This window comes from Quercus lobata, chromosome 4 (genome assembly GCF_001633185.2).
Source record: "Quercus lobata isolate SW786 chromosome 4, ValleyOak3.0 Primary Assembly, whole genome shotgun sequence".
NCBI classification, from domain to species: Eukaryota; Viridiplantae; Streptophyta; class Magnoliopsida; order Fagales; family Fagaceae; genus Quercus; species Quercus lobata.
The window spans coordinates 15,692,373-15,704,655 of record NC_044907.1 but is presented as its reverse complement, the minus strand read 5'-3'; the positions used below and the strand labels follow the sequence as shown (position 1 = coordinate 15,704,655).

Here is a 12,283-nt window from a genome sequence, read left to right as displayed (position 1 = left end):
GTTCGCCTAGAAGTAGTGTCGCAATTTGCTTGAGGCGATGATCAATACGAATGCAATCTTCTCTATCCGTGGGTACTTGGCTTCTGCCCCTTGAAAGGCTTGACTAACGTAGTAGACTGGGAGCTGCGTCTTGTTCTCTTCCCCAATCAAGGCTGCACTTACAGCTGTTGCAGATACTGCCAGATATAAATACAGGTTTTCTCCCTCCTTGGATGGACTCAGAAGGGATGGATTGCTCAAGCAGTGCTTGAGTTCTTGGAAAGCTTTCTCACATTTGTCGGTCTAGGCAAAAGCTTGCTTCAGTGTCTTGAAGAAGGGCAAGCATTTGTCTGTTGCTTTAGAGATGAACTTGTTGAGTGCTGCTATCCTCTCTGTGAGCTTTTGGACTTCTTTGATGGTCTTGGGCAACGTCATATTAAGTATGGCTCGTACCTTCTCTGGGTTTGCTTCTATCCCTCTTTAAGACACCATGAACCCCATGAACTTCCTTGAGGCTACTCCAAGGGTACACTTACTAGGGTTCAACTTCATTTGGTAGTGTCTGAGAGTGGTGAATGTCTCTCGGAGATCGTCCAAGTGAGTAGACTCTTCCTTACTCTTGACAAGCATGTCATCCACATATACTTCCATGCTCCTCTCGATTTGCTTGCTAAACATTTTATTTACTAGCCTCTGGTAAGTTGCTCCTATGTTTTTCAGTCCAAAGGGCATTCATTACCTTATAACAGTAAATGCCTTTGGCTCGGGATAAGGCAGTCTTCTCCTGGTCTACTTCGGCCATCTTTATCTAATTGTACCCCGAGAAGGCATCCATGAATGTTAGTAGCTTATGTCCTGCTGTGGAATCCACCAACTGATCTATTCTCAATAGAGGGAAACTGTCCTTTGGACAGGCTTTGTTTAGGTCCGTGAAGTTTATGCACATCCTCTATTTCTTATTTGCTTTCTTCACCAGGACGACATTGGCAAGACAATCTGGGTAATAGACCTCTCTAATGAAGCTTGCCGATAAAAGCTTGTTGACCTCATCAGTAATAGCTTGATTTCGTTCTGGAGCAAAGACTCGCCGTCTCTGCTGGACGGGCTTCCTCTTGGGATCCACATTCATCCTATGTTGGATGACTTTTGTGGATATGTCTGGCATGTCCTCGTGGTTCCATGCAAAGACGACCAGGTTTTCCTTGAGGAACTAGACTAGTCTCGACTTCATCTCAGGACTCAAAGTCATCCCTATCTTGGTCGTCTTTGCTGTGTCTCTATCGACCAACTTTACTGTCTCCAGGGCTTCCACTTTCTCTTCTTTTTTCTCCTCGATCATCCACGTATGGTTTTCTTTTGCTGTTAACACAGCCTGGTAGCACTCCTTGGCCACCACTTGATCTCCTTTTGCCTCGCCTATGCCATTTTCTGTTGGGAATTTTACCTTCAGGAAATAAGTGGATGTGGCTCCCTTCCAACGATTGAGTATGGGCCTCCTGATGATCAAATTGTAGGAGGATGGATAGTCTACTACCAGGAAGTCCAATTGATGAGTCAATTGTCTCGGGTAAGCTCCCGCTGTGATTGTTAGTGTCACTATGCCCTTAGGATACACTTCATCTCTAGTGAAGTTGATGAGGGGGGAGTCAAAGGGACGTAGCCTCTCGGGGGACACCTTCAACTATTGAAAAGCGGAAAGGTAGATGATATCTGCAGAACTGCCGTTGTCCACGAGGATTCTCCTGGTATTGATAGGGGATCGTCATGCGGCTGCTTCACTCGTCTGGCGTTTTCCTCTAAGAACAAGATATCCCTGTCCGTCCGTCTGTGCTTTAAGGGGGTATTTTATGGATGTTGTTCACCTTCCTCTGGTATGACTTTTTGAGGGATCTAAACGACCCCCCTGTGGATGGCCCCCCTGTGATAGTCTTTATTTCTCCTATCATATTCTGTTGGCGATGTGGCTTGTGATCATCATTCCTTGGAGAGGAATTTAGCTTTTCTTTGCCATCGTCTCTAAGCCTAGTGGAATCTCCTTTCTTTACAAATTTTTGCAGCTTCCCTCTTCGTATGAGTTCCTCTATCTACTCTTTCAAGTCTCTACAGTCTTCTTCGTAATGGCCATGATCTTTATAAAACGGCAGTATTTCCTCTTGTCACGAACATTGGGTGATGAGTGCAATGACCTTAGCCACTTGAGGTAATGATTGTCCTTAATCTATGCCAGAATTTTATCAACAGGCATAATTAAAGTAGTAAATTTTACCATGCGAGGAGTTTTATCGTCTTTCCTATTGTTCTCGTTAGTACTTTGATGATCTACCCACTCCTTTTTCTGTCCTCTGCAATCATCTCCCTTTCTTTCCCTCTCATTAGGCTTTTCGACTTCTTCAATTGCCACTAAAGCGTTTTCAGCATTTGTGTGATTCTGAGCTTTCAAGAGCATCTCCGCCATCATCCGCAGGGGGTTCTTCGCGAGCAAGACCACAAACTCCTTAGACTTCAACCCAGCTTTAAAGGCCGTCAGCTGCACTTTGTCATTTGCTTCGTCCACCTCTAAAGTTTCTCAAGTGAAACGCTTCACATACGATCTCAATGTCTCCTTTTCTCCTTGTTTAATGGTAAGCAGGTGGTCAGCTGGCCTTTTTGGATGTTGTCCACCGACGAAATGGCGTAAGAAGGAGTTTCTCAGTTGCTCGAAGTCATCAATGGACAAAGTTGGTAACTTCGTGAACCATTTCCTCACAGCTCCTTTGAGGGTAGTCGGGAAGGAGCAGCACAATACCTCATCAGGTGGCTGCTGAAGACCCAAAGTTGTCTTGAAGGTATTAAGGTGATCCAAAGGATCCTTCAACCCGTCAAACAGCTCAAGCTACGGTAGGCGAAACTTCAAGGGCATTGGGCACTCTAAAACCGCCATGGTGAAGGGTGAATCTGTTTTCCTGACGATACAATCCAAGCTACGATCTGTTTTTTCCTTTATTGCACTCCTCAGCTCGTTATCTTCTTTCTCACTTCCCTAAGGAGGTTTGAGCTTGGTTCTTGTGGGTTGGTAGGCCATCAGCGTTTGTCCCTTCTCTAGCTACCCCCATCATTATCTTGGTTAATCCCAGACCAGTTCCCCTCTTGCTGCAGCTACAACCTCATCTCTTGATTTTGTCGGGTAAGCTCTTCCATGGTAGCTGTTAGTGTTTGGATTTGTAGAGCTAATGCTGCAGAGTCTTGGGGAGTGTTGGGCTCCATCTAGACTTGTGAATTAAGTGGAACTACATTCTCAAACCTAAGCCTGAAAATATCATTCCCCACAGACGGCGCCAAATTGATGAAGCAGGAATCTTTAATCAAGTGAACTCATTCAGATGAGCCAACAACCTCGTCCCTGTACCTAAAAATACTGCACAAAGACCTTCTTAGATGGTCATCGGTGTGGTGCTTGTCAAAGAATCTCCGATGATTAAGTCAACGTCTGGAAATTCTAAGAGAATATCAAAGATTAGATTTATGGCATGTATTTTGATTATTCTTACCTTGTATTGGTTTTGTGGAGCGTTTATATATGATGCCACAGCATCTAGTCGTTGTGGCTTTTATTGTGGGTTTAATGCTTTTCTTGGTAACGCTTCCATACTGAGTAATGTAGGCCTTGATGGGCCTCCAATGGTCTATACAGCTAGTCTCGTAACTGTCCAGGGCATTATTTACTGCATTGAATGGCTTTCCTCCATTCGTCAGTGACGTGGAGATGTGGACGGAGGTGTTTGATTTGTTCGTCTGAGAAAAAGGGCTCGTCGGTCCCATCACTATATATCTGAGTTTCAAATCCCACCCCTTCTTCATGACCATCTACCTATCTAAAAAAAATGGTGGATCAATTATTGAGGTAGAGAATAAGATGGTCAAAGTTATTTGATGTTTCCATCATTCTATATAAATATACTGGTATGGGAAAAATGTCTATTCTTGTATGGTGTTTTGGGCAATAGTTTTCAGTATTTAAACAACATTACACGTATTTCCACACACTTTTTCACCAACATGTATTTCTAAAAAATACAAACAACATTATTAGAACAACATTACCAAACGGCTCCTTAGTGTTTTGAATTCCGTTGTTGTTCTTAACTTCTTGTTGTGGCTGAGTCTTGTTTATCTTTCACGAAAGAATGTCTTTTGAACCGTTAACTCTCACTTCATTATACTACAAGACAATGTTAGTAATATTGTTCGGTAACCAATGGTTAAAGAGTCAATATATATAATTACAACGTTTTCTATTATCATACTTAAACACAATCAACTCAATCAATGACCAATGTTGTCCTTTTATTATTATTAATGTAGCCATTATCTCTTAAAATTAGGGATCATTATGTCCCATTTATAAATAATAATAAGAATAATAATAATAATAATAATAATAATAAAACATTTATGTCAATTAATAATTTTCTAAAAAAATCTGGAACAGTTCATTAAAGAGCTTTAAAGCAAAAGCTCAAATTTTATCTTTAGCCTTAAAGTTGTTTTTAAAATTTAAGTATTCCAAATGTGTGACCATTTATGCTACAAGCCTTAAGGCCCTTTAATGGAAAAACACTCAATGTTCTGTTTCAATAGAAGAAATTTTTCAAAAAAAAAAAAAGAAATTGATACGAATCAATAGTAATTTGAAATTTTAATTATGAGAAAAAAAAAAGGACTTTCTTTTTCCTTTTATTCTATTTTATTTGAGATAGAATTCTACTCTAGTAGTCTAGTCTAATCTAAGTGTATATATGTGAAACTTCATCCTATAAACTTGAACCTCAGCCCTTACCTCCCTCATACTCCATAAGCACTTATGCTTGTGAAATGACTATCACACCAAGGGTAAGCAGTTGTTCTTTTTCCTTCTCTTATTTGATCATGTAAAGGTTATACTTCAAAGTCTAAAATTCTATCATAGATATTGAATTCATGAGTAGAAGCATAAGAGAGTTTTATCAAAAACAATTCATATTGAGAAAATATGCATGAGGTTTATTGTGATGGGAATTTGGGGCTGCTTTAATTAATAGACTAGTATTAAATTGTCTCTACTATGTTCCATTTCGGTCCATTTTGGTCTAATTTGGTCAGTTTTGATTCACTTTGCTCTAGTTCAGTTTACTCGGTCCAAGTCATTCCACCTTCGGTCCATTCAATCCACTTCAGTCCAATTAGGTCTATTCAGGTATAATTCGGTTCATTTCTATCTACTTTGGTCCATTTGGATCAAATTCGTTCCATTTCAGTCCAATTCGTTCCATTTCAGTCTACTTAGGTCTTTTTGGTCCAATTCGGTCTATTTGAATCCACATTGGTAAGAATGGGAAAAAACTAGTCTGAGTTAATAAAATTATCAATTATTAGAGTAATATCAATTGTAATTATATTATAAGTTTTAATTATCATGATAATCTCCTTAAGGGAATGAGAAATTTGAAACTTAAAAAATTTTAGTTGTAATAAAAGAAATTAGGAAAGTATAATATATAATAACAATAGTTAGAAGAAAATTGATCACTTCAAAAAAGAATAATATCAATAATTTTTTTCTTTTAAAATCATATAATATATATTTGTAAAAATAGAGAGAGGGAAATTACTTTTAGAAATTGTTTAATTTTTAGGAAGAACAAATTATCTACAATAAAATTTAAAAAATAAACTATACATTATACCGCATCTTAAAATAATTATACACATTGCGTTGTAACTAGTTAACTTTAAAATTTAAGACATGTGAAGTATGTTTACTTACATTCTTCTCACTTCCGACCATTCCTTAGTTCTTTTCTCGAATTGGAAATTGATTGAGTTATTTATTGAGATTAAATTTTGCAAATTTAAATATCTAATTAGTGTAACATTATTTAAAATTTAAAATAACGTTAAAATGTTAGATTCATAAAATATAATCTAATTTAATTATAAAATATACTCTCTCTATTTATTTCAAGTAAACTTCAAAAGATATTAACCCAAAAAAAAAATCTTGTTAAGAATAAAAAGGCTCTCATAACAAGATCTACAAGCAACTATTGGTTGCTTCACAATAACCTTAATGGTATATGATCTTGCAAGTATGTATCGCTTTTTCTTGTATGTAATCATCAAATTATGGGTGACACACATCTGATTTAGGGCTAATAATTTGCATTGACAAAAGAACTAATCAAACTAGTAGACTTCTTGGCTGCTGGTGCTATCAAATGCTCCAAGTTGTGGCATTCCTTTGTGAAAATGAAAGAACATAAAGAAAGAAGACAACAATTTTAACGTGGTTCAGCAATAAAAGCCTACATCCACGGAGTCTATATTATTTTTTTAGAGTAATGTTAAAGCCACAAATTATTCCATGGATATGATTACAAAAAAAAAAATTATGATAAATACAAGATAAACTAATAAGTGATTGCTAAAAGAAACAAAAGGAGGTGCTACAAATCTGATTATTTAGTTCCAACATTATACAAAATCAAAACCTCATCAAGTCATAATGGCACCTTCCAATAGGGTCATTGGCCCTCTGTACCTGCATTCAAGGAAGACAATTATCTCTCTAAATCATTGAATTAAGGGAAATCATTTCTATGTATAGGAAGAACATGCTTTGGTTTCCAAAGTATATTAATGCTATGCGGTGAATGAGGTTTTCCCTTCAAGAGTAAGGAATTGAAACAACAATCCATCTCCCATAGCTTAAAAATCAAGCAACCATTTTAGTTTTAGTCTTGCTAGTAAAAGGATTCATAATAATGCAAGAAGGTTCAGCCTTTGAATCCCAAACTCATTCAATGTTTTTATGGATATGGTTATCCAGGTACTTGTGAGATAGTTAAGATTATAAATAACTAAATATTTCCAACAAAATCAGTTAAACTTCTTACCCGCTTATGTCTACATCAAAGGCGTCTCTATAAAAAGTATAGTGTGTAAGTGTATAAATCACCAAATGGAACTTATTCTAAATCCTACAAAACAAATTGGACGAATCTTAATCATATGAATAGTACCATCAAGTAATCAAATTTCACATGGCATCAATATTATCAATTTCAAAGAAAGTACGTGGCATTGTGTAGGCTATATGATCCCCCTCCTTCCATAAAGGTTAAGAGAGTGTCATAAACAATTTACCTGTAATTTGAAGCCTTTCTCGGCGTATTCTAGTTCCAAGGAGCTTTTCTCTAATCAAATGCAATTGAGCCACAACATCATAAATGTTCATCCTTTCTCTTGGAGATTCCATAGAACAAGAAACTCCAATTCCAAATATCAAAATCAAGCACTCTTGAATTTTGGGGGTTCCTATTTGATTTTGAATGTGAGTATCATTTGTCCTTGTTTCCACATCCTCTCTTTCCCAAAGAATAATTGGATCCACGATGTTAATCACTTGTTCAGGCAAAGCTCCTTTAACAAAATCATGAAGGTTCAAGTTGTCTTTGAAAATGTTATCAGTGGGTCTTTTTCCTGTGAACATCTCCAATAATAATATGCCATAACTGTAGATATCACCATAAATTGACACCTCATTTCCCATGCCATATTCTGCAATTGTACATAACATTTACAATATGATTGATCTAGTTTCAAATTAAAAACAAAAAAGGTATGGTATATAATCTCACAAGTTTTGTAGGAGCTCTTTAATTATAAAAGGAAAAATATTATGACAAGTGCAAATCTCTTTCAAGATATGCTCCATATTCTAAAAGGCTTCCTTAAGATATTTTCATGCTTGAAAGTACGTTAAGAAATATTATGAAAAGAAAAGACTTTAACTTTCAAAAATGGAAAAGATATTTACCAGGAGGAGCATAACCAATAGTCCCTCTTAATCCAATAGAGCTCGATTGATTAGTGAAACAATCTTGGGAGGCCTTAAGAAGGAACTTTGCCAAGCCAAAGTCCCCCACATGTCCAATCATTTCATCATCAAGAAGAACATTGCTAGGCTTAAGGTCGCAATGAACAATTGGTGTATGGCAATAATGATGAAGATATTCTAATGCATTTGCAACATCAATGGCAATATTTAGTCTTTGAAGAATATTCAAATTCCTTTGTTCCTCAAGAGCCTCATTTGTTCTTGCAATTGTATGCAACCACTCATCTAGGTTGCCATTACTCATGAACTCATATACCAATGCTTTGAAATCATGACCTTGATAGTCAACACTTGAACATGCTGTGAGTACCTTTACAAGATTTCGATGTCTGATATTTCGCAAAGCATCACATTCAGCAATGAAACTCTTGGAAGCTCCACGGTCCAAAAGGTTGAGTACCTTGACTGCAACTATATGTCTATCCTGATTAAAAACTCCTCTATACACAGATCCAAAGCTTCCTACACCAATTAAATTAGTGGAGGAGAATGCATTTGTAGCTTTTAGAAGACTTTGGTAAGATACATTCAAAAGAAAATTTTGTGAATTATTTAAAGTACTTTCTCTCCTCTTTCTTTTAAAAGAAAAGAGAAGTAGTAATGAAATCACCAAAGTTACTCCAAAAAGCCCAGAAAGTACAGAGATTATTATCTTCAAGGAATGAGTCAACTGCCTTTTCTTGGATTTATTGTATTTGCATATAGGAAGCTTGAACATAGGCATGCCTCCACATAGCTCAATATTTCCCTTAATTGAAGTTGCACTTGTATTCTTGAAAACTCCCTTTGCTGGTACCTCACCCTCAAAATGATTATAAGACAAATTCAATAACTTCAAGAATTTAAAGCTCTCCAAATACCTTGGAATGTTTCCAGATAAATTGTTATTGGAAAGGTCTAAAATTTCAAGGCCTCTCAATGATTCCAAAGATGAAGGAATGACCCCTTGGAAGAAGTTTCTTCTCATGTTTAGAACTTCTAGTTTTACACAGCTACCAAGACTGGTAGGAACTTCACCAAACAACATGTTTTCAGAAATATCCAAGATTTCTAGATTTTTGAGATTTCCTACTGCCATGGGAATAAAACCAGTAAATTTGTTGCCCGACAAGTCTAGACCAATTGGTGAGAATGAGAGAATACTAAGAAGAGATGATACAGTACCACTAAGATTGTTATTGGCAAGATTCAAAGTGTTCACATTTTGACACTTGCCTAGGCTTAAGGGGATATTTCCTTGAAGATTATTATCATTAAAATATAACTTTATCAATAGAGTTAAATTTCCAAGCGAGGACGGCATGTTCCCAAAGAAATTGTTGTAAGATAAAGCCAAAAATTGTAATTTATGAAGCTTTCCAATTTCAAAGGGAATATAACCTGATAATTTATTGTTCCACATCTCTAGTCTCTCCAAATTGGTTAGATTTCCTATCCCAATAGGAATGTTTCCTGATATTTTATTATTATCCAAATTCAATATGGTGAGAGTAGTTGAGAAATTGACAATGCACTTGGGCAACTCTCCCCCGAAGTTATTGACATTTATTCCCAATGCAAACAGAAATGTGGCATTTGTCAAAGAACAGAGAAAATTCAAGTCATTTGCCCCTCCATTTCCAAGCTCATTTGAGCCCAAGACAAAAATTGAAACTCTATTTAACTTCTCCAAACAAGGAACTCTGCCTCTTAGTTTATTTCCGGTCAATTGAAGTACCTCTAGATTTGTGGCATTAGATATTGAAATAGGAATAGGTCCAGTAAATTGGTTGAAGATAATGCTTAATATTTTGATATTTGGTAGGGTGATACCTATGTCCGATGGAAGATGCTGTTGGATTTGGTTGCTTCCTACATCAAATGTTTTTAACGAAGACAAATTGAAGATTGAGGGAGGAATTCTTCCAGACAACATATTTAAACTGACACCAAAAAATGTTAGTCTTGTTAATTGGCCAAAAGAAGTAGGGATACTCCCACTCAAGTTATTAGAATGTGTACCAAACACTTCTAGAGAGGATAAGTTCCCTAAAGAAGGTGGGATATTTCCTATCAAATTATTTGATTCAAAAGAAGCAAATCGGAGTTTTGACAAAGTGCCGAGAGTTGCAGGGATTTCCCCATTCAAAAGGTTGCGACTGACAACAATGTATTTGAGGTTGGTGCAACCGGATATACTAGTTGGAATTTTGCCACTAAGTGTGTTATTGTTCAAATACAGGAAGTTCAATTTGTGTAAACGGCCAATTTCTGGAGGGATTTCGTTATGAAAGCTGTTGTTTTGGAGTGTTAGACCCTTCAAAAAACTTAAATTACCAACATGTGGTGATAAAGAGCCTACCAATTTTGAAGAGTGCAAGTTCAGCATAGTGACCCTCTGACGTCGACGACCACAGGTGACCCCTCGCCATTGGCAAAACTGGATGCTGTCATTCCAAGAGCTCATAACCTGGAGAGGATCATTAGTGATCTTGGCTTTAAACTCAAGCAATGCTAACCGGTCTGTCTCATTATTCCCGCCAACAACAGAGGTGACTAACAAGCCACACCACAAGACAAGAAGGATAAAAGCATGCATGTAAAAAGATGAGGATGATGGAGCTAAACTCATGTTGTAAAGCCCCATCCACAGTCACACAGCTCGGTACAAACTCTTTTTTGTTTTTTTGCAAAGAGGTACAATTGGGTGTCTTTTTGTGAAAACAGTCTGGGTTTGATTTCGCTGCTTAGGTACTCAAGGAAAAGCACATATTTATAAGAAGGTGGAGAAAGAACAAACTTTCTGGGAACTTTCAAGAGCGATGTAGTGCATATGTACCTAATCCACTATAAAATTAACGAGTAATCAACCTGCCTTAGCACATGAAATATTCCACGAGGGTATTCATTGTTTTTGAAAGAATTTATTACTAGTTTTTCATGGAATACGTATTAGTCTTATAAATACATAGTAATATAAAAACAACACCGTTGTTTTGGGGGTAGAAAATAATTGTATCCTCCACTAATAAAAGCTATAAACCAGTGAGGGGGAGAGAATTGTGAGTAATGAATAAGTTGGGCAACAGTCAAGTATCGAAGCTAATAATATCTTCCATTACAAAAGCTATAAGATATATACTCATGTGAGAATAGAATAAGTTTGATAAAATTCAACATTTCTCCTTCAAGAATCGTGTTTGACAAGCTCGTTTCATTCGCATTGGGAACTTCTAGATGTGCTGCCTTTGGCTTGTTTTAAGTTTGTTTCATTTTTCATGTGTATTATGTATATGTGTTTTCTTTTCTTCTTTTGTGTAATTATTAAATTAGAGGGCTATTAACATTAATTATCAAACTATAAACTTAAGGATTTACGTATTATTATTATTATTTTTTTGAGAAAGAGGATTTACGTATTATTCAACTGTAATATTTCATTGTTTTCTATATTCGTTTATTTTTATTGAAAGAAATGTAAAAAAAAAAAAAAAAAAAAAAAAAAAAGATGATCTGAAAAGTACATTAAAGGTTATATATGTGTGTGTAAAAAATATGAGGTTCAATTCCTACCTACACCAAAAATCGATTAGTGTCTTAGTCTGATAATAAAAAGCTATCATCAGAAACAGACACCATAGTACTTCTGCAAACTACTAAATTTATTTAAATAAGTTAGTTTATCTAGTAAAATTTTTTATGGTTGAATAAGAGATCTGAGGTTCAATTCCTGCCTACGCCAAAAATCGATTGGTATCTTGATCTAATAATAAAAAGTTATCATCAGGACCAGACGCCATAATGAGGTTCAGTCCTAGTACAAGATTGCCAGAAACTTTTGGAGATTATGGTCCGTCAACTTTACATATAAAATGGATTTTTTTTTCTATGTGTGTCACATCATTCATGACCTTTGAGATCAAATGCAACCAATATCTCCATCTCCATCTCCCTTTTCTTGAATACTTACATGCCTCGCTACAAAACATAAAAGAAATTGGGTTAGGTAGTAGTTGTTAAATTATCCATTATCTCAAAAACTTAAATTGTTAGGAAATAATAAATTTAATTATGTAAACATAACTCTAACACTCCAGCTTATGTGTAGACCTAAACTTGCACTTAATAAGTAGAGACCAATACATGAAATTTTTAACATTTTAAATTAGAAGTAGAGTAAAGTCAAGGATCATACTTAGGACTTTCTACTCTAATAATAGGTAAAGTAGCTCCCATTTATAGTAGGAAAAGAAATATTTATTCAAAAAATTAGTAGGATCAGGTAATTGATCTCAAATCTCTACTTGGGAGGAGAGATTTCAAAATATAATTACTTAATACTCAATTTGGGTGACTAAAATTGGCCCTTAAATATAGGTTCGAGTTGGATGCGGTTATAGTGTATTTTAA

General features: G+C 35.9%; 1 protein-coding gene across 1 annotated transcript; it reads right to left on the bottom strand.

The window, feature by feature from the left end:
- Positions 1–1,189: 1,189 nt before the first annotated feature.
- On the bottom strand, positions 1,190–10,489 carry LOC115984687 (probable LRR receptor-like serine/threonine-protein kinase At3g47570). Its single transcript, XM_031107706.1, has 5 exons — positions 8,765–10,489; positions 7,814–8,692; positions 7,141–7,554; positions 2,246–2,535; positions 1,190–1,660 (listed from the first exon to the last, which is right to left on the bottom strand). The coding sequence occupies exons 1-5, from the start codon at positions 10,470–10,472 to the stop codon at positions 1,190–1,192; spliced, it is 3,762 nt and encodes a 1,253-aa protein (XP_030963566.1). The 5' UTR covers positions 10,473–10,489.
- Between the last annotated feature and the right edge of the window lie 1,794 nt (positions 10,490–12,283).

Bases quoted from the DNA above. Each gene is read 5' to 3' on its own strand.
- LOC115984687 (XM_031107706.1), bottom strand. From the start codon at position 10,472: ATGCATGCTTTTATCCTTCTTGTCTTGTGGTGTGGCTTGTTAGTCACC. The intron at 8,693-8,764 runs ACATTCCAAGGT...ATTTTGAGGGTG, and splicing joins CAATAACAATTTATCTGGAA to AGGTACCAGCAAAGGGAGTT. The intron at 2,536-7,140 runs GTAAATTGTTTA...GAGAAACTTTAG, and splicing joins AGAAAGGCTTCAAATTACAG to AGGTGGACGAAGCAAATGAC.